The sequence below is a fragment of the Phyllobates terribilis genome, unplaced genomic scaffold, assembly GCF_046119375.1.
Source record: "Phyllobates terribilis strain yellow unplaced genomic scaffold, ASM4611937v1 Scaffold_12__6_contigs__length_324123572, whole genome shotgun sequence".
NCBI lineage: Eukaryota > Metazoa > Chordata > Amphibia > Anura > Dendrobatidae > Phyllobates > Phyllobates terribilis.
Genome location: NW_027362772.1, coordinates 63,474,667 through 63,501,304, shown reverse-complemented (window position 1 = coordinate 63,501,304; position 26,638 = coordinate 63,474,667). Strand labels below are relative to the sequence as shown.

The 26,638-nt window shown below is 46.5% G+C and overlaps 2 protein-coding genes across 9 annotated transcripts in view; one reads left to right on the top strand and one right to left on the bottom strand.

Moving 5' to 3' along the window:
- The window catches only part of CIC (capicua transcriptional repressor), a 98,711-nt gene extending 83,897 nt beyond the window's left edge, over positions 1-14,814 (top strand). For 5 of the 7 annotated variants that reach the window (XM_073655866.1, XM_073655865.1, XM_073655860.1 and 2 more), the window contains 7 exons: positions 6,479-6,668; positions 6,745-7,024; positions 7,241-7,485; positions 7,589-7,743; positions 7,843-7,974; positions 8,048-8,179; positions 14,387-14,814. In XM_073655866.1, the coding sequence (XP_073511967.1) occupies positions 6,479-6,668; positions 6,745-7,024; positions 7,241-7,485; positions 7,589-7,743; positions 7,843-7,974; positions 8,048-8,179; positions 14,387-14,664 (1,412 nt within the window). In that variant the 3' untranslated portion in view covers positions 14,665-14,814. The remainder of the gene's footprint in view (positions 1-6,478; positions 6,669-6,744; positions 7,025-7,240; positions 7,486-7,588; positions 7,744-7,842; positions 7,975-8,047; positions 8,180-14,386) is intronic. The other 2 variants (XM_073655863.1, XM_073655864.1) reach the window with 2 other exon arrangements.
- A 5,411-nt stretch (positions 14,815-20,225) lies between these two features.
- PAFAH1B3 (platelet activating factor acetylhydrolase 1b catalytic subunit 3) lies at positions 20,226-26,613 on the bottom strand. 2 transcript variants are annotated; one of them, XM_073655858.1, is made up of 6 exons: positions 26,427-26,613; positions 25,484-25,570; positions 24,947-25,036; positions 22,817-22,933; positions 21,082-21,204; positions 20,226-20,968 (listed from the first exon to the last, which is right to left on the bottom strand). In XM_073655858.1, exons 2-6 carry the CDS (start codon positions 25,562-25,564, stop codon positions 20,696-20,698), a joined length of 684 nt encoding a protein of 227 aa, XP_073511959.1. In that variant the 5' UTR covers positions 25,565-25,570; positions 26,427-26,613; the 3' UTR covers positions 20,226-20,695. The 2 variants fall into 2 exon arrangements, with proteins under 2 accessions (XP_073511959.1, XP_073511960.1); XM_073655859.1 differs by lacking the exon at positions 26,427-26,613 and adding an exon at positions 26,368-26,415.
- Positions 26,614-26,638: the final 25 nt, after the last annotated feature.

The window sequence follows — 26,638 nt, the reverse complement described above, 5'->3', positions numbered from 1 at the left end:
CAGAAACCACAAACTGACAGCAGCACCTCAGATAACAGGCCTCGTAAATGATGCACAGACTACTAGTTGCAGACACATCTCAATATCTACTGTCCAGAGGAGATTGCAAATTGCTGGGGATGAGTTGGACACAGAATGAAGGCAAAGCAGCTGAGAAATGCTCCACTACTGTGGGAGCCATTCTGGATGACTAATGCCAAGGAATTCTGGTTTATTACACTTCTTTACGCCTTGATTCCAAACATGTTCCTTTGTGGTTTTGCTGAATTCAGTCTGAAGCTACAATGTGCACATTGCAGTAAGTACAAGGAAAACCATTACATGGACAGGTGTGTCCAGACTTTTCACTGGTACTGCACATATTTTAGAGACTTTGTAAAATTACATTACTGATCCTGTATTATACTCCAGAGCTGCACTCACTATTCTGCTGCTGCAGTCACTGTGTACATACAGTGGGTACGAAAAGTATTCAGACCCCGTTAATTGTTTCACTCTTTGTTTCATTGCAGCCATTTGGTAAATTCTAAAAAGTTCATTTTTTTCTCATTAACCCCTTTACCCCCGAGGGTGGTTTGCACGTTAATGACCAGACCAATTTTTACAATTCTGACAACTGTCACTTTATGAAGTAATTACTCTGGAAAGCTTCAACGGATCCCCCAGATTCTGAGATTGTTTTTTCGTGACATATTGTACTTCATGATTTTGGTAAAATTTATTTGATATCACTTGCGTTTATTTGTGAAAAAAACAAAAATTTTGCAATTTTTCAAAATTTGAATTTTTATGCCCTTAAATGAGAGAGATGTGTCACACAAAATACTTAATAAATAACATTTCCCACATGTCTAGTTTACATCAGCACAATTTTGGAACCAAAATTTTTCCAACAAAATTTACAAAACCATTTTTTTAGGGACCACATCACATTTGAAGTCACTTTGAGAGGTCTTTATGACAGAAAATACCCAAAAGTGACACCATTCTAAAAACTGCACCCCTCAAGGTGCTCAAAACCACATTCAAGAACTTTATTAACCCTTCAGGTGCTTCACAGAAATTTTTGGAATGTGGAAGAAAAAAATGAACATTTAACTTTTTTCACAAAAATGTTACTTTAGACCCAATTTTTTTTATTTTCACAGGGGTAACAAGAAAAAATGGACCCCAAAATTTGTTGTGCAATTTCCCCTGAGCACGCAGATACCCCATATGTGGGGAAAAAACACTGTTTGGGTGCACGTCAGGGCTCGGAAGGGAAGGAGCGCCATTTGACTTTTTGATAGTAAAATTTGCTTGAATAATTAGCGGACGCCATGTTGCGTTTGGAGAGCCCCTGATGTGCCTAAACAGTGGAGCTCCCCCACAAGTGACCCCATTTTGGAAACTATACCCCTCAAGGATTTTATTAAGGGTTATAGTGAACATTTTGAACCCAGAGGTACGACACAGAATTTGATAACATTAGGTCATCATATTGAATAAGTTGTCATTAGTCTTGAGCGCAAGTGCTCGCTACTTGAGTTTGCATCGGGTACTCAGGTATGCACCATGTATCACGGGTGCTCGAGTGACATGCTCTAGTCCCTGCTCCGCATGTTTCACGGTTATTAGACACCCAAAAAAAAAACATACGGGGATCGCTCGTGCATGGCAGGCAATCCCTGCAAAGTCTTTTTGGCCGTGAAGCATATGGGGCAGAGACTCGAGCATGTCACTCAAATACCCACGATACTCAGTGCATACCAGAACACCCGATGCAAACTCAAGTAGCGAGCACTTGCGCTCAACACTAGTCGCCATATCGTCATCTTTTTTTCTTACTTTTGAAAAAAATCACAACCCTAACCCTAGCACAATCCTAGCCCCAGCACAACCCTAACCTGAGAGTTTATTTTTGACGCCGTTCCTCATGCGGTATAAGTGATTAGACGACCTTATTCTTCGGGTCGGTGCGATTACAGCGATAGCAGAATCATATGGGGGTTTTATGACTGACAGCTGTCACACACTAAAAGATGCATTTTTTGTAAAATCTAGTTTTTGCATCGCCATATTTTGAGAGCTATAATTTTTCCAGATTTTGGCAGACAGTCATGTGACGGCTCGTTTTTTGCAGGATGACTTGACGTTGTTATTGGTGCCATTTTCAGGCACGTGACATTTTTTGATCGCTTTCTATTCCGATTTTTGGGAAGCAGAATAAACAAAAACCAACAATTCAGGAATTGTTTTTTTTTTTTATTATTCTGTTCCGCTTGTGGTAAAATTGATAAGGTAGCTTTATTCTTCGGGTCAGTACGTTTACAGCGGTACCACATTTATATCGTTTTTCTATGTTTTGCACTTTTACATAATGCAATTTTATAGAAAAAATTATTTTTTAGCATAGCTTTATTCTGAGCGCTATAACTTTTATTTTTCGGCTGATGGAGCTGCATGGCGGCTTGTTTTTTGCGGGACGAGATGACGTTTTCAGCGGTACCATTTTTATTTATATTTGTCTTTTTGATCGCGTGTTATTCCATTTTTTGTTTGGCGGTATGATGAGAAAGCATTGTTTTTTGCTTCGTTTTTTATTCATTTTTTTACCGTGTTCACTGAAGGGGTTAACTAGTGGGACAGTTTTATAGGTCAGGTCGTTCCGGACGCGGCGATACCAAATGTGTGTACTTTTATTGTTGTTTTTTTTTGTTTTTTTTTTTGATAATAATATTTATTGATGGGTACATTATATTTTTATTTTTGGTGGATTATTTTTTTTTATTTTTTTTTTAAATATTTTTACAATTTTTTTTTTTTTTTTTTCACTTTCTGACAGTTTTTATACTTTTTTACTTTGTCCCACTATGGGACTTTCACTTTTTTTATTCTGATCGCCTGCATGGCATAGGAATGCAGCACCATCCCTGTGCCATGCAGGCTATCAGCGCTGGACAGGGAGAAGATAGTTTGGAGATGCACTGCGCATTTCCAAAAAATCTTCCTGCTGTCTGGTGACCCGGTTGTTGTCATGGCAACATCCTGGAAGCCACAGCAGACATCGCTGGAGGCCGGAAGAGGAGGTGAATATCGGCGATCACCTCCCCTTGCCCCCGCAATGCTGTGATCGACTTCGATCTTAGCATTGCGGGGGTTAATGTGGCGGGAGCGGTGAGGGACCGCTCCCTGCACATAGCACCGGGTGTCAGCTGACAATCAGCTGACACCCGGCGGCGATCGCGCCCGCACAGCCCGTGTGCGGGCGAAATCGCCAGAGCGTATAAATACGCATCTGGTCCATAAGTCCCAGGGCACAGATACGTACTAATACGCCCTATGTCGTGAAAGGGTTAAAGTACACTCTGCACCCCATCTTGACTGAAAAAAACAGAAATGTAGAAATTTTTGCAAATTTATTAAAAAAGAAAAACTTAAATATCACATGGTCATAAGTATTCAGACCCTTTGCTCAGTATTGAGTAGAAGCCCCCTTTTGAGCTAGCACAGCCATGAGTCTTCTTGGGAATGATGCAACAAGTTTTTCACACCTGGATTTGAGGATCCTCTGCCATTCTTCCTTGCAGATCCTCTCCAGTTCCGTCAGGTTGGATGGTGAACGTTGGACAGCCATTTTCAGATCTCTCCAGAGATGCTCAATTGGGTTTAGGTCAGGGCTCTGGCTGGGCCAGTCAAGAATGGTCACAGAGTTGTTCTGAAGCCAATCCTTTGTTATTTTAGCTGTGTGCTTAGGGTCATTGTGTTGTTGGAAGGTGAACCTTCGGCCAAGTCTGAGGTCCAGAGCACTCTGGAAGAGGTATTCATCCAGGATATCTCTGTACTTGGCTACATTCATGTTTCCTTCAATTGCAACCAGTCATCCTGTCCCTGCAGCTGAAAAACACCCCCATAGCATGATGCTGCCACCACGTTTCACTGTTGGGATTGTATTGGGCAGGTGATGAGCAGTGCCTTGTTGTCTCCACACATACCGCTTAGAATTATCACCAAAAAGTTCTATCTTCGTCTCATCAGACCAGAGAATCTTATTTCTCATAGTCTGGGAGTCCTTCATGTGTTTTTATTCAAACTCTTTGCGGGCTTTCATATGTCTTGTATTGAGGAGAGGCTTCCGTCGGGCCACTCTGCCATAAAGGCCCGACTAGTGATAGTTGACTTTGTGGAACTTTCTCCCATCTCCCTACTGCATCTCTGGTGCTCAGCCACAGTGATCTTGGGGTTCTTCTTTACCTCTCTCACCAAGGCTCTTCTCCCTCGATTGCTCAGTTTGGCTGGACGGCCAGGTTTAGGAAGACTTCTGGTAGCCCCAAACTTCTTCCATTTAAGGATTATGGAGGCCACTGTGCTCTTAAGAACCTTGAGTAATGCAGAAATTCTTTTGTAACCTTGGCCAGATCTGTGCCTTGCCACAATTCTGTCTCTGAGCTCCTTGGGCAGTTCCTTTGAGCTCATGATTCTCATTTGGTCTGACATGCACTGTGAGCTGTGAGGTCTTATATAGACAGGTGTGTGCCTTTCCAAATCAAGTCCTATCAGTTTAATTAAACACAGCTGGACTCCAATGAAGGAGTAGAACCATCTCAAGGAGGATCACAAGGAAATGGACATCATGTGACTTAAATATGAGTGTCTGAGCAAAGCGTCTGAAAACTTATGACCATGTGATATTTCAGGGTCTTTTTGTTTGTTTTTTTATAAATTTGCAAAAATGTCTACATTTCTGTTTTTTTTCAGTCAAGATGGGGTGCAGAGTGTACTTTAATGAGAAAAAAATGAACTTTTTAGAATTTACCAAATGGCTGCAATGAAACAAAGAGTGAAAAATTTAAAGGGGTCTCAATACTTTCCGTACCCACTGTATATTACATTACTGATCCTGAGTTACATCCTGTATTATACTCCAGAGCTGCACTCACTATTCTGCTGGTGCAGTCACTGTGTACATACATTACATTACTGATCCTGAGTTACATCCTGTATTATACTCCAGAGCTGCACTCACTATTCTGCTGGTGCAGTCACTGTGTACATACATTACATTACTGATCCTGGGTTACATCCTGTATTATACTCCAGAGCTGCACTCACTATTCTGCTGGTGCAGTCACTGTGTACATACATTACATTACTGATCCTGAGTTACATCCTGTATTATACTCCAGAGCTGCACTCACTATTCTGCTGGTGCAGTCACTGTGTACATATATTACATTACTGATCCTGGGTTACATCCTGTATTATACTCCAGAGCTGCACTCACTATTCTGCTGGTGCAGTCACTGTGTACATACATTACATTACTGATCCTGAGTTACATCCTGTATTATACTCCAGAGCTGCACTCACTATTCTGCTGGTGCAGTCACTGTGTACATACATTACATTACTGATCCTGAGTTACATCCTGTATTATACTCCAGAGCTGCACTCACTATTCTGCTGGTGCAGTCACTGTGTACATACATTACATTACTGATCCTGGGTTACCTCCTGTATTATACTCCAGAGCTGCACTCACTATTCTGCTGGTGCAGTCACTGTGTACATACATTACATTACTGATCCTGAGTTACATCCTGTATTATACTCCAGAGCTGCACTCACTATTCTGCTGGTGCAGTCACTGTGTACATATATTACATTACTGATCCTGGGTTACATCCTGTATTATACTCCAGAGCTGCACTCACTATTCTGCTGGTGCAGTCACTGTGTACATACATTACATTACTGATCCTGAGTTACATCCTGTATTATACTCCAGAGCTGCACTCACTATTCTGCTGGTGCAGTCACTGTGTACATACATTACTGATCCTGTACTGATCCTGAGTTACATCATGTATTATACTCCAGAGCTGCACTCACTATAGTTTAAAGCATTGCCATGTACCAAGCTTTGCTAGCTTCATCCCGCCACCTTCTTTCAGGATCTTCCAACCTACTAAAAGGGAATCTATCACCAGGTTTTTGCTGGATAATCTGACAGCAGTATGATAGAGATGCAGAGAGCCTGATTCCAGTGATGTCACTTACAGGGCTGTGTGCTATATAGTTTCTAAACGATCAGTGTTTTATCAGCAAAAGATTATGACTGCAGGACTAGGTATCGTGTGCCAGGCAGTCCAGCTAATCTGTATAACTCCGCCCCCAGCACTGGTTGGCAGCTTGCTGATACTATACACAGGAAGCTGCCAATCAGAGGTGTGGGCGGAGTTATACACAGCTCAGAAGTCAGAGCACTGCTACATCTACAGCAGTGAAAACGGATTTTATCAAAACTGCAGCAAGCAGCGCAGTAAGTTACACATCCCTTGAATCAGGGTCTCCGCCCCTACATCATGCTGCCCTCAGATTACATAGTAAAAAACCTGATGACAGATTCCCTATAAATGATGTCTATGCATATATATAATATATTTGTACCTCTGTCACCGGTTATTATTGCTAATCTCCACTTCTGTCCCTTTTTCAGCCTCCTCAGTTACATTCAGTTTAGTAACCCCCAAGCCACAGAGAAACCTCCCGAAGCCTCCTCAGAAAGTAAAAGCCACCCTCGCCAGTATACCGGTAGGATCGTACGAGGCCACCTCTCCTTCCCCCTGTGGGCGCACCATCTCCCGCCCTGCGCCTTTGCTGCTGCGCGAAGAGACCCCAGAACCAAAGTAAGAAGCTTATAGATGGAAATGGATGCTGAGGACCCCCTACAGTGACAGTCCTAACAGTATGTCTGTGTATCAGGTACACATCAGAGTCTCGGGGGACGTCCATTGTCCGAGATGCTACAGTGGAGCAGTCGTCTTCCTCATCGAGCCCTTTTCCTGCCGCTCTGCCTCGAGAGCTTGCTCCAGGGAAACCAAGGTTGCCCGTTCCTGAGGAGCGACCGTCCCGAGAGATGTGGGCAAAGAATGTAACAGAGGAGAAGACCGTCGGGTCCCCTCTACAGAGCGGCGGAGCCTTTGGGATGTCTGATGTGAAGAGAGAACCTCCACCATCACCTACTGTCAAAAAGGAGTCACCGGTAAGTAGCCAGATCCCTGGTGGCAGTCACTTCTAGCTTAGATCTGTGCTATCCACGTCCAGCCAGAGTGGTCCGGGACCCCCTTTGGATTCCTTTCTTCATCATCCGTCTCCATGTAGTCAACAAATACCCAAGGGCCCCTTAATTGGCATAAAGGGATTGGTGTTGGAATAAGGATTTTTGACTTTGTGTATTGTCTTCTTCTCTCCCATACAGTATTCTACAGAATGGAAAGCTACCATACCAGAGAGCCGCCCTGACACCACTCCCACTCAGCTCACCCTTCCCCCACCTTCGTCCCCGGTGGCGTCCGCCTCCTCGGCTAGCGTTAGTGGGTCTCCTGGAGAGGCTGGCAGGTCCACGGGACCCTCTTCCGAGGTTCCCGACCGTAAAGATGTACCTGTGAAAAAGCCCAAGTTGCGTCCTCCGCCATTGAAGAAGACGTTTGAGTCTGTTGACAAGTGAGTCTTTGCTGTTGCATTCTCCATTATCTATCCATTTTTTATGTTTTAGGGTGAGGGGTCACATATCCTAAGCCGCTCATGTATCTCGCTCTAACACCAGCAGGGTCCTGTCGGACGTGGATTTTGAGGAACGTTTCGCTGAGCTTCCCGAGTTCAAGCCAGAGGAGGTGCTGCCTTCGCCCACCCTTCAGTCTCTCGCGACCTCCCCACGAGCGATCCTGGGCTCGTATCGCAAGAAACGTAAGAATTCTACTGGTATGTGCCCCCCCGTGTAGGAGGAGTACGATTAACGAGCCTCCTCTACCACCGGTGATTACATTGGGCAACTTTTTCTATTTTTTTTTTTTTTTGTAGATTTAGACTCCTCCACCGAGGATCCCACTTCTCCCAAGAGGAAGATGCGGAGACGTTCTAGCTGCAGCTCTGAACCAAACACCCCCAAAAGTGCCAAATGCGAGGGCGACATCTTCACCTTTGACAGAACAGGTAAGGTGCCCGTCCAAACCTCTGATGTCCATCTTCTCTCACACTTCTGATCTCCTGGATTATCTCGTTAAAGGGACGGAGGCAGACGACATGTTGGCGGAGCTGGAGTACGATAAAGTCCCCTACTCGTCTCTACGCCGGACCCTCGATCAGCGGCGAGCCTTGGTCATGCAGCTCTTTCAAGAGCACGGATTCTTTCCTTCTTGTGAGTAGCACAGGAATTACCGATAGTAATTAGTGCTAAAGGGTGGGTGACCAATAGAAACTATTTCAAGGGGTTGTCTAGAATTACAAAAGAAAGACAGCTGCTCTCCCCACCATCCATGTGATTTTACTCTCTTATGTCAGATTATCCCTTTATGGGATTGTCCGTCCATGGGGTTTCTGCTATGTAATCTGCTGGTAGGCACGTGGTAGGGGCCGAGAACCTGATTCCAGTGATGTATCACTTGCTGGTCTGCGTTCTGATAAAAAAAATCATAGAGCACGGAATGCTTAGCTGTGTATAACTCCGCCCACATCACTGATTGGCCGCTTTATGACAGAAGGCTGCCAATCAGTGTTGGGGGCGTGGTTGGACTAGGAGGCACGAGACACCTAGTCCTGTAGTGATAATCTCCTGCTGATAAAACACTGATTTTATTAAAACAGCCTAGTAAGTGATACATCGCTGGAATTGGGGTATCAGCCCCTACATCATGCTGCGCTCAGATTCCCTTTAACCCCTTAATAACATCTGACGTACTAATACGCGTCTGTGCCCTGGGACTTAAGAGCCAGACCCGTATTAGTACGTCATCGCGATCGCGCGCGCACACAGGCTGTGAGGGCGCGATCGCCGCCGGGTGTCAGCTGATTGTCACAGCTGACACCCGGTACTATGTGCAGGGAGCGGTCACGCACCGCTCCCAGCACATTAACCCCCGCGATGCTGCGATCGAAGTCGATCGCGGCATTGCGGGGGCAAGGGGAGGTGATCGGCGATACTCACCTCCTCTTGCGGCTTCCAGCGCAGTCTGCAAAGGCTTCCCGGGTGTTGCCATGACGACCCGATGTCGTCATGACAACATCCGGGTCACCAGAGAGCAGGAAGATTGCTTGGACATGCGCAGTGCATCTCCAAGCAATCTTCACACTGTGCACTTCTGACAGCCTTCATGGCATAGGGATGGTGCTCCATTCCTGTGCCATGCAGGCGATCAGAAAAAAAAAAGTGAAAGTCCCAGAGTGGGACAAAGTAATAAAGTGTATAAACTGTGTGAAAGTGGAAAAAAAAAAAAAAAATGTGCAAAAATATTATAAAAAAATAAAAAAAATAATACACCAAAAATAAAAATATAATGTACCCATCAATAAATATTATTATAAAAAAAAACAATAAAAGTACACATATTTGGTATCGCCGCGTCCGGAACAACCTGACCTATAAAACTGTCCCACTAGTTAACCCCTTCAGTGAACACGGTAAAAAAAAAAAAAAAAAAAACAAGCAAAAAACAATGCTTTATCACCATACCGCCAAACAAAAAGTGGAATAACACGCGATCAAAAAGACGCATATAAATAAAAATGATACCGCTGAAAACGTCATCTCGTCCCGCAAAAAACAAGCCGCCATATAGCTCCATCAGCCGAAAAATAAAAAAGTTATAGCTCTCAGAATAAAGCGATACTAAAAAATATTTTTTTCTATAAAATAGCTTTTATTGTGTATAAGCGCCAAAACATAGAAAAATGATACAAATGTGGTACCGCTGTAAACGTACTGACCCGAAGAGTAAAGCTGCCTCATCAATTTTACCACACGCGGAACAGAATAAAAAAAAAAAAAAAAAAAAAACAATTCCTGAATTGTTGGTTTTTGTTTATTCTGCCTCCCAAAAATCGGAATAGAAAGCGATCAAAAAATGTCACGTGCCTGAAAATGGCACCAATAACAACGTCAAGTCATCCCGCAAAAAACGAGCCGTCACATGACTGTCTGCCAAAATCTGGAAAAATTATAGCTCTCAAAATATGGCGATGCAAAAACTAGATTTTACAAAAAATGCGTCTTTTAGTGTGTGACAGCTGTCAGTCATAAAAACCCCATATGATTCTGGCATTGCTGTAATCACACCGACCCGAAGAATAAAGTCGTCTAATCACTTATACCGCACAAGGAACGGCGTCAAAAATAAACTCTTGAGTTAGGATTGGGCTAGGGTTAGGGCTGGGTTTGGGGCTAGGGTTGTGCTGGGGCTAGGGTTGTGCTGGGGCTAGGGTTGTGCTGGGGCTAGGGTTGTGCTGGGGCTAGGGTTGTGCTGGGGTTAGGGTTGTGCTGGGGCTAGGGTTGTGCTAGGGTTAGGGCTGGGGTTGGGATTTTTTTCAAAAGTAAGAAAAAAAGATGACGATATGGCGACTAGTGTTGAGAGCAAGTGCTCGCTACTTGAGTTTGCATCGGGTGCTCTGGTATGCATTTAGTATCGTGGGTATTTGAGTGACATGCTCGAGTCTCTGCCCCATATGCTTCGCGGCCAAAAAACTTTACGGGGATTGCCTGCCATGCACGAGCGATCCCCGCATGTTTTTTTTTGGGTGTATAATAACCGTGAAACATGCGGAGCAGGGACTCGAGCATGTCACTCGAGCACACGCTGTACATGGTGCATACCTGAGTACCCGATGCAAACTCAAGTAGCGAGCACTTGCGCTCAAGAATAATGACAACTTATTCAATATGATGACCTAATGTAAACAAATAATGTGCCGTACCTCTGGGTTCAAAATGTTCACTATACACCTTAATAAAATCTTTGAGGGGTATAGTTTCCAAAATGGGGACACTTGTGGGGGAGCTCCACTGTTTAGGCACATCACGGGCTCTCCAAACGCGACATGGTGTCCGCTAACAAATTGAATGGAAAATCGGCTCAAATTGTTAGCGGACGCCATGTTGCGTTTGGAGAGCCCCTGTGTGCCCAAACATTGGAGCTCCCCCACAAGTGACCCCATTTTGGAAACTAGACCCCCCAAGGCACCTATCTAGATGCATAGTGAGCACTTAGAACCCCCAGGTGCTTCACAAATTGATTCGTAAAAATGAAAAAGTGAAAATAAAACACTTTTTCATTTTTATGAATCAATTTGTGAAGCACCTGGGGTTCCAAGTGCTCACTATGAATCTAGATAGGTGCCTTGGGGGTCTAGTTTCCAAAATGGGGTCACTTGTGGGGGAGCTCCAATGTTTGGGCACACAGGGACTCTCTAAATGCAACATGGTATCCGCTAACAAATTGAATGGAAAATCGGCTCAAATTGTTAGCGGACACCACATTGCGTTTGGAGAGCCCCTCTGTGCCCAAACTTTGGAGCTCCCCCACAAGTGACCCCATTTTGGAAACTAGACCCCCCAAGGCACCTTTCTAGATGCATAGTGAGCACTTGGAACCCCCAGGTGCTTCACAAATTGATTTGTAAAAATGAAAAAGTGAAAAAAAAAACCACTTTTTCATTTTTATGAATCAATTTGTGAAGCACCTGGGGTTCCAAGTGCTCACTATGAATCTAGATAGGTGCCTTGGGGGGTCTAGTTTCCAAAATGGGGTCACACAGGGACTCTCCAAATGCAACATGATATCCGCTAACAAATTGTCGGCTCAAATTGTTAGCGGATATCATGTTGCATTTGGAGAGTCCCTGTGTGCCCAAACATTGGAGCTCCTCCACAAGTGACCCCATTTTGGAAACTAGACCCCCCAAGGCACCTATCTAGATGCATAGTGAGCACTTGGAACCCCTAGGTGCTTCACAAATTAATTCGTAAAAATGAAAAAGTGTTTTTTTTTTCACTTTTTCATTATTACGAATCAATTTGTGAAGCACCTGGGGGTTCCAAGTGCTCACTATGCATCTAGAAAGGTGCCTTGGGGGGTCTAGTTTCCAAAATGGGGTCACTTGTGGGGGAGCTCCAAAGTTTGGGCACAGAGGGGCTCTCCAAACGCAATGTGGCGTCCGCTAACAATTTGAGCCGATTTTCCATTCAATTTGTTAGCGGATACCATGTTGCATTTAGAGAGTCCCTGTGTGCCCAAACATTGGAGCTCCCCCACAAGTGACCCCATTTTGGAAACTAGAACCCCCAAGGCACCTATCTAGATGCATAGTGAGCACTTGGAACCCCTAGGTGCTTCACAAATTGATTCGTAAAAAAATGAAAAAGTGTTTTTTTTTTCACTTTTTCATTATTACGAATCAATTTGTGAAGCACCTGGGGGTTCCAAGTGCTCACTATGCATCTAGAAAGGTGCCTTGGGGGGTCTAGTTTCCAAAATGGGGTCACTTGTGGGGGAGCTCCAAAGTTTGGGCACAGAGGGGCTCTCCAAACGCAATGTGGTGTCCGCTAACAATTTGAGCCGATTTTCCATTCAATTTGTTAGCGGATACCATGTTGCATTTAGAGAGTCCCTGTGTGCCCAAACATTGGAGCTCCCCCACAAGTGACCCCATTTTGGAAACTAGACCCCCCAAGGCACCTATCTAGATTCATAGTGAGCACTTGGAACCCTCAGGTGCTTCACAAATTGATTCATAAAAATGAAAAAGTGTTTTTTTTTTTCACTTTTTCATTGTTACGAATCAATTTGTGAAGCACCTGGGGGTTCCAAGTGCTCACTATGCATCTAGAAAGGTGCCTTGGGGGGTCTAGTTTCCAAAATGGGGTCACTTGTGGGGGAGCTCCAAAGTTTGGGCACAGAGGGGCTCTCCAAACGCAATGTGGCGTCCGCTAACAATTTGAGCCGATTTTCCATTCAATTTGTTAGCGGATACCATGTTGCATTTAGAGAGTCCCTGTGTGCCCAAACATTGGAGCTCCCCCACAAGTGACCCCATTTTGGAAACTAGACCCCCCAAGGCACCTATCTAGATGCATAGTGAGCACTTGGAACCCCTAGGTGCTTCACAAATTGATTCGTAAAAAAATGAAAAAGTGTTTTTTTTTTCACTTTTTCATTATTACGAATCAATTTGTGAAGCACCTGGGGGTTCCAAGTGCTCACTATGCATCTAGAAAGGTGCCTTGGGGGGTCTAGTTTCCAAAATGGGGTCACTTGTGGGGGAGCTCCAAAGTTTGGGCACAGAGGGGCTCTCCAAACGCAATGTGGTGTCCGCTAACAATTTGAGCCGATTTTCCATTCAATTTGTTAGCGGATACCATGTTGCATTTAGAGAGTCCCTGTGTGCCCAAACATTGGAGCTCCCCCACAAGTGACCCCATTTTGGAAACTAGACCCCCCAAGGCACCTATCTAGATGCATAGTGAGCACTTGGAACCCTCAGGTGCTTCACAAATTGATTCATAAAAATGAAAAAGTGTTTTTTTTTTTCACTTTTTCATTGTTACGAATCAATTTGTGAAGCACCTGGGGGTTCCAAGTGCTCACTATGCATCTAGAAAGGTGCCTTGGGGGGTCTAGTTTCCAAAATGGGGTCACTTGTGGGGGAGCTCCAAAGTTTGGGCACACATGGGCTCTCCAAACACAACATGGCGTCCGTTAATTATTCAAGCAAATTTTACAATCAAAAAGTCAAATGGCGCTCCTTCCCTTCCGAGCCCTGCCGTGCGCCCAAACAGTATTTTTTCCCCAAATATTGGGTATCTGCGTGCCCAGGGGAAATTGCACAACAAATTTTGGGGTCCATTTTTTCTTGTTACCCCTGTGAAAATAAAAAAAATTGGGTCTAAAGTAACATTTTTGTGGAAAAAGTTAAATGTTCATTTTTTTCTTCCACATTCAAAAAATTCCTGTGAAGCACCTGAAGGGTTAATAAAGTTCTTGAATGTGGTTTTGAGCACCTTGAGGGCTGCAGTTTTTAGAATGGTGTCACTTTTGGGTATTTTCTGTCATAAAGACCTCTCAAAGTGACTTCAAATGTGATGTGGTCCCTAAAAAAATGGTTTTGTAAATTTTGTTGGAAAAATGAGAAATCGCTGGTCAACTTTTAACCCTTATAGCTCCCTAACAAAAAAAAATTTTGGTTCCAAAATTGTGCTGATGTAAAGTAGACATGTGGGAAATGTTATTTATTAACTCTTTTGTGTGACATATCGCTCTGATTTCAGGGCTTAAAAATTCAAATTTTGAAAATTGCAAAATTTTCAAAATTTTCGCCAAATTTCCGTTTTTTTCACAAATAAACGCAAGTGATATCGAAGAAATTTTTCCACAATCATGAAGTACAATATGTCACGAAAAAACAGTCTCAGAATCAGGGGGATCCGTTGAAGCGTTCCAGAGTAATTACCTCATAAAGTGACAGTGGTCAGAATTGTAAAAATTGGCCCGGTCATTAACGTGCAAACCACCCGCGGGGCTTAAGGGGTTAAAGAGCTAACCAGTTTTGAGTCCTTACGACTGTATTCTTTCTTCAGCTCAGTCCACTGCTGCCTTCCAGTCCCGCTATTCCGACATCTTCCCCACTAAGGTTTGTCTTCAACTAAAGATTCGGGAAGTGAGGCAGAAGATCATGCAGGCCGCAACACCGACCGAACACACCCAGTTCCTCGAGCATTCTTCTCCAAGCACCTCCGAGACCGGACCTTCGGAAATGCAGCCCCCGTCGCAGGATCATGCACTGCGGCCCACCGAGCTCCCTGATTCCACTTGGGAGGGAGGACAAGAACCACCTGATCCTTCAAGCAGCAGATGAGTCCTGAAGGGTGCTGGGGAGTCCTTGTGTATGGCCTCCTGACAAACTATGGGGTTGGGGGGATCTGCTCTTTCCCCTGCACCAGACTTTGCCCCTTCATTCTCAGACAATCCATTGGGGAAGGAAGGGGGGGGGGGTTCATCTATGGCACTTCTAGATCTCTTCTATGGACTCATAGTTGGGGACACCGAGAGGGTAAAGTTAGCCTTGTCCCGTGAATTTGGTGGGTAGCAGATGAGCAGGATTGTAACAGCAGGCGCGTAGTGATGTAGCAGAGTGATGTGGTGTCGTCATTAGCGTGTATGTTGGTGTAGCAGGTCAGTCCGACTAGACAGTGCGGTGGTCGGACGCGACCATATGATGGTCAAATGCGCGACTCCCGACAAGTGCCGTCGTGGGGGTTCAGAAAAAAAAAAATGCTATTTTCTTATGACACTTTAGTGAGAAGCAGCTGCACTATGGGGAGCTGTATAAATATATTATATATAATTATATATAGACCTTTTTATGCAAAAGACGAGCGATGATGTGAAAAAAAGAAAATCCTTCTGATCAGATCATCCGGAGCGAATGTCAATCGTCAGACGCTGCATATATATATATATATATATATATATCCACACGCTCCTATAGATACACATATATACACTATGTGTATGTCTGTATTGTACACGTGTGTGGATATATCTGGCAGGGTACAGACTGCACATTTAACATTTCATATGCTGATTTGTTTTCTTATTTTACCCCTTAAAAAAAAAAGTTACGGCAAACTTTTAAAACTTTTTTTTCTTCTTTGTGCAGTCTGAACCCTGCTGTATATAGATTATTTTTCTTTTCTCCAGTCTGCTGTATATGTGTATATATAGGGGAGTATACACCATTGGTATACCAGGATGCACATGTATACTGAGGGGCTGTATACTCTCCTCGCACACTTCTATATTCATAGAGGAACGGTCTGGGCTGGGGGGCGTCTGTGTGTGTGTGTGTATACAGCACGATCGGTGATACTATATGTATATTTGTATACAGCTGGTGGGGGGCAATGGCGCCATTTTTTTTTATTTATGCACATTACAAGAAGGTAAAATCAAGTCAGATTGCTGGGAGTACCACCATTTTATTATGATGTGTATTGGATCAGCCCCCCTCCATGTGATGTATTCTGAATTTAGGGGGGGTGTTGGCCTGCTAATTGCATTGCTATGAGTTTTCGATGCTGTATTCGTGTGGGTGACCCCCTCCCAAAACAAGTACTCGCGCCCCCCCCCCTTACCACCCAATAGTCCCGGTCCGTCTTTGCTTCACATCGAGGGTTAATCATGTCATGTCATAGACGCACATGAACTGCTTCAACGTGGCGCTACCCAAAAACCCCCGGAAGAATGAAGAAGAGGGAGACTGTCCCCCACAACCAGCGCCGCCACAGATCAGACGACATCTTGCGCTTCTATAATTTTTTTTTTTGGGTTTGTTCGGAGAGAGAGAAAGGACTGAGACAGAACAGACATGTTGATCATGTGCAATATTTCTTACTGTAATAAAGTAAAAAAAAAAAAAATATCTGAAATCACGTGTGCCATGCCTCGTTCAATACCCGGCAGCAGATTTATTTCGTCTGAAAAATTGAGAATTCTGGTCGCTCCTTGGTTCATTTTCATCACTTTTTCAATGGTTCCATTTTTTTAAGTTATTTTTAAGAGCCTCTAACACATACGAGGGGCGATCATTAAAGATTTCCCCTGACCCACTTCTATTTATCACAGGAGGCTGAAACTTCACAAGTGTAAATGATAGAAGTCTCTATAGGTTACGTGCCAATTTGTAACTCAGAACTGATAACGGTCTTGATTTTCCAGGTGCCGAAGTGGTGTGAGGTTTGATAATGGACCCAGTGGAATACAGAGCAGTCATCAAGTTCCTTTACTTGAAAGGAGACGTTCGATGAGATGAAAGAGGTTTATGGTGATGATTCCCCATCATATGATGTAATCAAGAACTGGTATCGTCAATTGAAATGTGGTGGGACTTCAAACAGCTCCAATTCCAGGGCGACCCCCCTCTGCTATTGATGAACACACCATCCAGCAAGTGGAGGTCGCCATTTTGGAAAATCGCCCCGTAACCATTCGCCACCTAGCCCAAAATATCAAGATTAGTGTGGGGTCCGTGGAAAAAATCATCCGAGACCATCTTCACATGCATAAGGTATCCACTCGCTGGGTTCCCCGGCTGCTCACACCTTTCCAGAAGCAGGAGCGAGTCAAATGCTCCCAGGCTCTATTGACGATGTGCCATGGAAATCAGGACTTTTTCAAGAGACTGATCACACAGGATGAAAGCTGGGTCCATCACTATGATCCTGAGACTAAAGTCCAGTCGATGCAATAAGAAGACTCACCGCCTCCAAAGAAGGCAACCCTCAGCAGGCAAGGTCATGCTCACAGTATTTTGGGACCAGCACGGAGTAGTATTGATGGATTTCCTAGCAAAGGGTACCATGATCACTGGGGCATACTATGCTTCACTGCTGCGGAAATTGCAGGAGGCCATCAAAACCAATAGACGTGGCATGCTCAACAAAGGTGTCCGCCTTCTGCAAGACAATGCACCAGTTCACAACTCACATGTTACCCAAATGGAAGCATGCTCCTGTGGCTTTGAAATTCTACCGCATCCCCCTTATTCACCCGAACTCGCCCCATCGGACTTCCACCTCTTTCCAAAAATGACGTTATTTTTGAAGGGCAAGCATTTTCCAGATGATGAGACTCTGATTTCCGAAGCCACAACGTGGCTTTTGAAGCAACCTGTCGACTTCTTCAAGCGAGGTGTTTACAGTTGCTTAAAGAGCTGAGAGAAGTGTGTTTCCCTAGGTGGCACCTATGTAGAGAAGGACTAATAACTGTGCCAAGTTTCATTGCTCTCAGTCCACAGGAAGTGGGTCAGGGGAAATCTTTAATGAACGCCCCTCATACGTGTCAAAACGTGGGCCAAATCTGGCCGGCAGGATGGTTTTATTTGACCCGCGACACCAGAACCACCACCCCTATGTGGGGCCCATTATTCTGTATGGAGGACTGTGTGGGGCCCATTATTCTATATGGAGGACTACAGTGGGTACGGAAAGTATTCAGACCCCTTTAAACTTTTAACTCTTTGTTCATTGCAGCCATTTGGTAAATTCTAAAGTTCATTTTTTTCTCATTAAAGTACACGCTGCACCCCATCTTGACTGAAAAAAAACAAATGTAGAAATTTTTGCAAATTTATTAAAGAAAAACTGAAATATCACATGGTCATAAGTATTCAGACCCTTTGCTCCGTATTGAGTAGAAGCACCCTTTTGAGCTAGTACAGCCGTGAGTCTTCTTGGGAATGATGCAACAGGTTTTTCACACCTGGATTTGGGAATCCTCTGCCATTCTTCCTTGCAGATCCTCTCCAGTTCCGTCAGGTTGGAAGGTGAACGTTGGTGGACAGCCATTTTCAGGTCTCCAGAGATGCTCAATTGGGTTTAGGTCAGAGCTCTGGCTGGGCCAGTCAAGAATGGTCACAGAGTTGTTCTGAAGTCACTCCTTTGTTATTTTAGCTGTGTGTTTAGGGTCATTGTCTTGTTGGAAGGTGAACCTTCGGCCAAGTCTGAGGTCCAGAGCACTCTGGAAGAGGTTTTCATCCAGGATATCTCTGTACTTGGCTGCATTCATGTTTCCTTCAATTGCAACCAGTCATCCTGTCCCTGCAGCTGAAAAACACCCCCATAGCATGATGCTGCCACCACCATGTTTCACTGTTGGGATTGTATTGGGCAGGTGATGAGCAGTGCCTGGTTTTCTCCACACATACCACTTAGCATTATCACCAAAAAGTTCTATCTTCATCTCATCAGACCAGAGAATCTTATTTCTCATAGTCTGGGAGTCCTTCATGTGTTTTTGAGCAAACTCTATGCAGGCTTTCATATGTCTTGCACTGAGGAGAGGCTTCCGTCTGGCCACTGCCATAAAGGCCCGACTGGTGGAGGCTGCAGTGATAGTTGACTTTGTGGAACTTTCTCCCATCTCCCTACTGCATCTCTGGAGCTCAGCCACAGTGATCTTGGGGTTCTTCTTTACTTCTCTCACCAAGGCTCTTCTCCCACGATTGCTCAGTTTGGCTGGACGGCCAGGTTTAGGAAGACTTCTGGTAGCCCCAAACTTCTTCCATTTAAGGATTATGGAGGCCACTGTGCTCTTAAGAACCTTGAGTAATGCAGAAATTCTTTTGTAACCTTGGCCAGATCTGTGCCTTGCCACAATTCTGTCTCTGAGCTCCTTGGGCAGTTCCTTTGAGCTCATGATTCTCATTTGGTCTGACATGCACTGTGCGCTGTGAGGTCTTATATAGACAGGTGTGTGCCTTTCCAAATCAAGTCCTATCAGTTTAATTAAACACAGCTGGACTCCAATGAAGGAGTAGACCCATCTCAAGGAGGATCACAAGTAAATGGACAGCATGTGACTTAAATATGAGTGTCTGAGCAAAGGGTCTGAATACTTATGACCATGTGATATTTCAGGGTTTTTTGTTTTTTTTTTTATAAATTTGCAAAAATTTCTACATTTCTGTTTTTTTTCAGTCAAGATGGGGTGCAGAGTGTACTTTAATGAGAAAAAAATGAACTTTTTAGAATTTACCAAATGGCTGCAATGAACAAAGAGTTAAAAGTTTAAAGGGGTCTGAATACTTTCTGTACCCACTGTATGTGGGGCCCATTATTCTGTGTGGGGCCCCATTATACTGCATACTTTGTTCAAGTTTTTCATTTTTGCCCGCTCTAATCTAATTTTTGAGCTCTTGCCCCCCACCCCAAAAAAAAATCTGACACTTTCTTATCTCATATCTTAGTGATGGCATATTGTTAGGGAATGTCATCAGCGTGCGTGGTATAGACTTCTGTTACCCCCCCCCCCTCCTCCAAGAACCTTCAAAAGTTACTTAAGTGTCTCAAGTGCATGAAGCCAATTGAGGTTTCACACCCATCAGGTCACCCCTTCATTTTCAGAAAGTGAGGATAGATTCTAATTTGAGGCTAGAATAGCCCTTTAATCAGGGTTCCCCAACTCCAGTCCTCAAGGGCCACCAACAGGCCATGTTTTCAGGATATCCTTAGCATTGCACAGGTATAATTCCATCACCTGCACAGGTAATAATTCATCACCTGTGCAATACTAAGGAAATCCTGAAAACATGGCCTGTTGGTGGCCCTTGAGGACTGGAGTTGGGGAACCCTACTATAAGTCACCTCTCCATACAGCTGTGGCCTTAACCTTGGAAAATATGAGTGGTCGTAACCATGGATACCTTACTTATGTCTTTTACCCCGTGTACAGGGCATTGCAGTAGCTTAATTATCCATGGTTACAACCACTAACAACAGTCACTATGAGTGGTTGTAACTAAGCTGCTGCAATGCCCTGTACAGAGGGTAAGCTACATAGCTAATCGGAAGAACTATACTACATTTCTAATTGGTATTTGCTAATATTATTGCATTTACTACATATTGGGATAGGATCTTTGAGATGAGAATACACCTTTAATGCAAAAACAAAAAAACAGCACCATCCACAGACTGAGCAATGTCACAACAGGTTTATTACACAGGTCGGAGAATCTTCACTTCTTAGTGTTGTGAACATACGGTTTGCTATATGGAGCGGAGGAGTAGTGGGGGGAAATCACAAGAAAACGAAATGTGCGCTACGTCTTCACTGAAGTATACAAAAAGAAGAAAAAAAGGTAATACTGTACAAAAGATATAAAAACAAAAAAAGGAAAAACAATACCGGGGGGCACGGGGTGGTCCGTCTGTCCTCTGCATAGGCAGTAACTATTACATAAAGGGGAGGCCAGGGGTAAATGCAGGAGAAGCTACCAAATTCCCTTTAACTAGATCTTTGGAGAAAGTATTCCTCAGAGGGGGAGCTCTCAAAGAATCTATAGCCCCCCCAAAAAAACCTGGAAGTTGATCACACAGGGCTATGTCTTAACTCTGCTGAGGGGCGGTTCCTCTGCTCTCCAGCAGTTGGAGTAGTGTTTTGTGCAGAATCTGGCATACGCGGGAGTATCCGAGCCGGCTAAGATGCAGGTAGTCATACATGTCGTGGTGGCTGATTGTGCCGTCTGAATGTACAAACCCGGGGTCCACGTCTAGAAGTTTTGCGTTGGGCGTTGACTGCAGGGCTACCACCAGCAGCTCGTTCACCCTCCTGTTCCTCTCCCGCAGAGGGTTGGGGTTTTTCCCTCGTGGCAACAAACCCTGTAAAATGGAACCAAAATACTAAAAAGGGAGGTCTCCAACAATACCGGAAAACGAAAATAAGGCAGCATCGGTGGCCCTTGGCTACTGCAAGTCCCATCGGCATCACTCACCAGCACGATGACCTTGGCTTGTGGTTGTCTCTGCTGCATGCACCGCACAATGGCTTGAATCCCCCCTGCGATCTGCTCGGCCGTGTGCCCCATGTTATATGTGCCCACCCAAAGCACGATGATCTGGTGGGGAAGTAACAGCTCCAATAAGTGATCGGATTCACTGGTGACCAGGAGTCTAATGTAATATTACAGTCGTGCCGACAGAACGCTGAGCTGTCAGCTCTCCGGCGATTGAGGATACAGTAAGAGAAAGCCTGAGAGTCCTGCTTCTCCCACCCACTCAGAGAAAGCCTGAGAGTCCTGCTTCTCCCACCCACTCATAGAGAAAGCCTGAGAGTCCTGCTTCTCCCACCCACTCATAGAGAAAGCCTGAGAGTCCTGCTTCTCCCACCCACTCATAGAGAAAGCCTGAGAGTCCTGCTTCTCCCACCCACTCATAGAGAAAGCCTGAGAGTCCTGCTTCTCCCACCCACTCATAGAGAAAGCCTGAGAGTCCTGCTTCTCCCACCCACTCATAGAGAAAGCCTGCGAGTCCTGCTTCTCCCACCCACTCATAGAGAAAGCCTGCGAGTCCTGCTTCTCCCACCCACTCATAGAGAAAGCCTGCGAGTCCTGCTTCTCCCACCCACTCATAGAGAAAGCCTGCGAGTCCTGCTTCTCCCACCCACTCATAGAGAAAGCCTGCGAGTCCTGCTTCTCCCACCCACTCATAGAGAAAGCCTGCGAGTCCTGCTTCTCCCACCCACTCATAGAAAAAGCCTGCGAGTCCTGCTTCTCCCACCCACTCATAGAAAAAGCCTGCGAGTCCTGCTTCCTCCACCCACTCATACAGAAAGCCTGCGAGTCCTGCTTCTCCCACCCACTCATAGAGAAAGCCTGCGAGTCCTGCTTCTCCCACCCACTCCCAGAGAAAGCCTACGAGTCCTGCTTCTCTCACCCACTCATAGAGAAAGCCTGAGAGTCCTGCTTCTCCCACCCACTCCTAGAGAAAGCCTGAGAGTCCTGCTTCTCTCACCCACTCCTAGAGAAAGCCTGAGAGTCCTACTTCTCCCACCCACTCAGAGAAAGCCTGCGAGTTCTGCTTCTCCCACCCACTCAGAGAAAGCCTGCGAGTCCTGCTTCGCCCACCCACTCAGAGAAAGCCTGCGAGTCCTGCTTCGCCCACCCACTCAGAGAAAGCTTTTGCGTTCTGCATCCCTCTCCCACTGACAAATTCTATAAGCCCTGCTCCTTCCCACTCACTCAAAGTATTCATGGGTTAATATCTAATTTTCCTGCAGATCAAAAGGTGATTATTACATTGTTTTGGAGGGTGAAGAGATAAAAAAAATGAGGGGTGCACATCTGTAAAGCGTACCCACAATTTGGATTTTTTTCTGAGAATACTTTATAGGGGCCAGAGCTCTAAATCCTCTGTTTACTACACATCCTGCATCCACCACTAGAGGGAGCTCACTGCGAGGGTTCATGTACTGTCTAATGGAAGCAACAACAATTATACAATTTGCTCCCCCTTGTGGCAGTAGTACAGAATTTATTTTACAGGACAAGTGATAAATGTAAAGATCACTGGTGACCTACCAACACTAAAACGTAAGGGGCTCAGAAAAAGCATGAGAATAGGGAAAATTCCCATTCCATTATAATCTATAAGGATTATTAAAATGATTGATCAAGGTGACAAATTAGAGACAATCCAGAATATAAAAGTTAAAAGAGTTCGGTGATTTACCTTTGGTTTGATGTGTTCCAGCTCCCCGTTTTCCAGTCTCCATAGGACGTGTTGGGTGCCATCACCCAGTCCCCCGAAGTTCAGGGCGTGTAGTGGAGAGAAGAGCTCCCTCCAGATCTGAGGATGAAGAAGAAGTCACGTAACAATAAGCACCCTAATAATAATTACCCTCTGTGATCAGAGCGTCCTCCAATCCTGGGCTGGGAAATACAGCTGGGCCGCGGTCACAAATCTCGTGGGTGCACTAACAGTACCAGCGATGTCATAGTGACCGCTGCCCATAATATACATTTTCAGCTATGGTCATTAAGTGGTTAAACATATTACTAGTCAGGCGGTGGCATTAAAAGGGGTTGTCTGCTCTTGCCCCACGTAGACGGCACAAGTCGCTGAGCCGTGTGATTGGCCGCAGAGCGTCGTCATCACTGCAGCCATATAAAACGGACCAGGGTACCGGCGGAAAAACTGAGCTAGACCCGGAGAGAGTAAGTAAAGACATGCATGAGCCTGGTGGAAGAGGAACGTAGACAACCCCTTTAATAAGTAGACAACCCAGCCTGGTACCGCCAAGAAGTACCTTGACCGCCGCTCCATTCATTCCCTATGGGCTTGGTGTGGGTCCCAAAGGTCGGTATCCTCTGGATAGTTGATAACCCCTATAATGTAACCCTGGGAATAAACCAGGGGTAAGCAACCTACGGCCCCAGGGCCAATGACCCCTTCTCGGGCCCCAGGGCAGATTCCTGGGGACCGTATTGCTCGGGCCACCAGTCCTTTAATCCCTTATTGCACTGTGAGCATGCATTGAAGGATTATATATCCTCCCGTGATGGACCTGCTCGAGCCCCGCAGCCTCCTCCCGCCGTGGACCTGCTCGAGCCCCGCAGCCTCCTCCCGCCGTGGACCTGCTCGAGCCCCGCAGCCTCCTCCCGCCGTGGACCTGCTCGAGCCCCGCAGCCTCCTCCCGCCGTGGACCTGCTCGAGCCCCGCAGCCTCCTCTCGCCGTGGACTTGCTCGAGCCCCGCAGCCTCCTCCCGCCGTGGACCTGCTCGAGCCCCGCAGCCTCCTCCCGCCGTGGACCTGCTCGAGCCCCGCAGCCTCCTCCCGCCGTGGACCTGCTCGAGCCCCGCAGCCTCCTCCCGCCGTGGACCTGCTCGAGCCCCGCAGCCTCCTCCCGCCGTGGACCGTCTCGAGCCCCGCTGTCCCCTCCCGCCGTGGACCTGCTCGAGCCCCGCTGTCCCCTCCCGCCGTGGACCTGCTCGAGCCCCGCTGTCCCCTCCCGCCATGGACCTGCTCGAGCCCCGCTGTCTCCTCCCACCATGGACCTGCTCGAGCCCCGCAGTCCCCTCCCACCATGGACCCGCCCGAGCCCCGCTGTCTCCTCCCACAATGTACGTGCTCGACCCCCCCAGTCCCCTCCTGCGATATACCTGCTCGAGCCCTGCAGTCTCCTCCCGTGGTGTCCTGCTCGAGCCCCGCAGTCTCCTCCCGCCATGGACCTGCCCGAGCCCCGCTGTCCCCCTCCCGCCATGGACCTGCCCGAGCCCCGCTGTCCCCCTCCCGCCATGGACCTGCCCGAGCCCCGCTGTCCCCCTCCCGCCATGGACCTGCCCGAGCCCCGCAGTCCCCTCCCGCCATGGACCTGCCCGAGCCCCGCAGTCCCCTCCCGCCATGGACCTGCCCGAGCCCCACTGTCTACTCCCGCGATGTACGTGCTCGACCCCCCCCCCCAGTCCCCTCCCGCGATATACCTGCTCGAGCCCCGCAGTCTCCTCCCGTGATGTACCTGCTCGAGCCCCGCAGTCTCCTCCCGTGATGTACCTGCTCGAGCCCCGCAGTCTCTTCCCGTGATGTACCTGCTCGAGCCCCAAAGTTTCCTATGTGATGTCTCCATCGTCTCTTATGTGATGTATATGCTCCACAGTCTTTTATGTGATGTATATGCTGCAGCCTCAGCGTCTCCTATGTGATGTATATGCTGCAGACCTCCGACTGCTTGTGCTCTATGTAACGAGAGCAGTGGTGGATTTCCCATTGTGAGGAAACCTGCAGTGTAATCTATATCTGTGTTCTTAATTTACTGCTGCGAGTTCTTTACAAAACTTATCACATTGTCCCCCGGGTTCTCACCTCCAGCTGGTGCAGCAGTTGCAGGTTGGAGTCACCAATGAAGACGACCTCGGGCTCCTTGTCTTTGCTGCTGGCCACAAAGTGATTGTGCTGAAACACAAACAAGAGTACAACTGAAAATGATCCGATCTGGCTTTTTCCAACAGAAAATATCTGCCCCTGTAAAATCCACAATTCTCTCTGTGGATTTTATGCGACCTGTAAAATCCAAAATTCTCTCTGCGGATTTTATGCGCACGGTAAAATCCATAAAATCTAAACACTTTGTTCTGTCTGGTTTTATGGATCACACAGGACAGATAAGGCATTTTTTTTGCAGTTTCTCCCGCTGTGGGGACTACAACTCCCAGCTTTGCAGGATACGGCCGGGTCCTGGGGAAAATAAGAAGTCTGTTCCTGTACGATTGCAGGTTTTGGCAGTCAAAGTCACTAATCCATGGCCCAGAGAACCACCTCCTGCTTCCCGGTATTATGGGGTTGTAGTTTTGCAACAGCTGTTGGGTGTAGTAGTAGTAGTAGTAAAGGATCGGTACTGACCACGGACATCCAGCGCCCATCCCCCTGCACGTCATTCGCAGGGGTGGGGACCGCAGCGGGGTTCTTGTCGCCGTCACACATCGTGTCCTAGAGGAAGAAAAAGAGAGAGAACATTGTCCATGATGGGAGTTGTAGTTTCGTCGGCTCACAATGATGCGAAAGTCCCAATATTCAATAGCAGACCGACGCGGTGATGTCAACGGGGGCCGTAGCAGACCGACGCAGTGATGTCAACGGGGGCCGTAGCAGACCGACGCAGTGATGTCAACGGGGGCCGTAGCAGACCGACGCAGTGATGTCAACGGGGGCCGTAGCAGACCGACGCAGTGATGTCAACGGGGGCCGTAGCAGACCGACGCAGTGATGTCAACGGGGGCCGTAGCAGATCGACGCAGTGATGTCAACGGGGGCCGTAGCAGACCGACGCAGTGATGTCAACGGGGGCCGTAGCAGACCGACGCAGTGATGTCAACGGGGGCCGCCGATGGCTGACTGTACATCCCGAGAGGGAGTATTACATGATGTAAATGGCCTACCACATTATAAAATTGGGGGGGGGGGGGCGGTCAAGTCTCCCCTTCGAGGGGGTCTCCTTTAATAAAATCTGCACAATTAACCCTTCCCACCAGCAGCGTCCTGAGATCTGATGATGCTTCTATCCCCAAAAAGTTTTTTTTTAACCAAAATTTCTGAAAGCAAAAGCACAAAAAAGAAAAAAATGGCGGGGAAGGGGGTAAACTGAAGCAAAGGGAAAGCAGGGCCGTTGCCCATAGCAACCAAGCTGCAAAAATGAAAGCTGGAATGTGATTGGTTGCTACGGCCAGCTGCTGCACTCTGCCTTGGCGAACACATGTAGCAAGTTAGGTGCACAGCCCCCCTCATACAGTGTCCCGGCCGGCAGCCCCCCACACAGCGCCGGCGATGCGACTCCTCTGCACCTCACCTGCTCTTCCCTTCTTCCACTGTCTCCAGCAGGAATCCTCCCTCCTGGGCCGCACCACCCTGCAAATACTTGCGGGGGAGCCCCCTCTGACAAATCGCTCTTCCCAGGACTACCAAGTCGGCAACTATCAATTCTCCCCCCCTTCTGTTATCTGCCGAATGGATTTGTCCAGGAAGTAGCTCTATCAATGCGGAAATGAAAACTTTACGCTC

Bases quoted from the DNA above. Each gene is read 5' to 3' on its own strand.
- PAFAH1B3 (XM_073655858.1), bottom strand. From the start codon at position 25,564: ATGTGTGACGGCGACAAGAACCCCGCTGCGGTCCCCACCCCTGCGAAT. The intron at 21,205-22,816 runs GTAAATCACCGA...CTTCCCCACCAG, and splicing joins TGGAACACATCAAACCAAAG to ATCATCGTGCTTTGGGTGGG. The intron at 20,969-21,081 runs GTGAGTGATGCC...TCCATTTTACAG, and splicing joins AAGCCAAGGTCATCGTGCTG to GGTTTGTTGCCACGAGGGAA.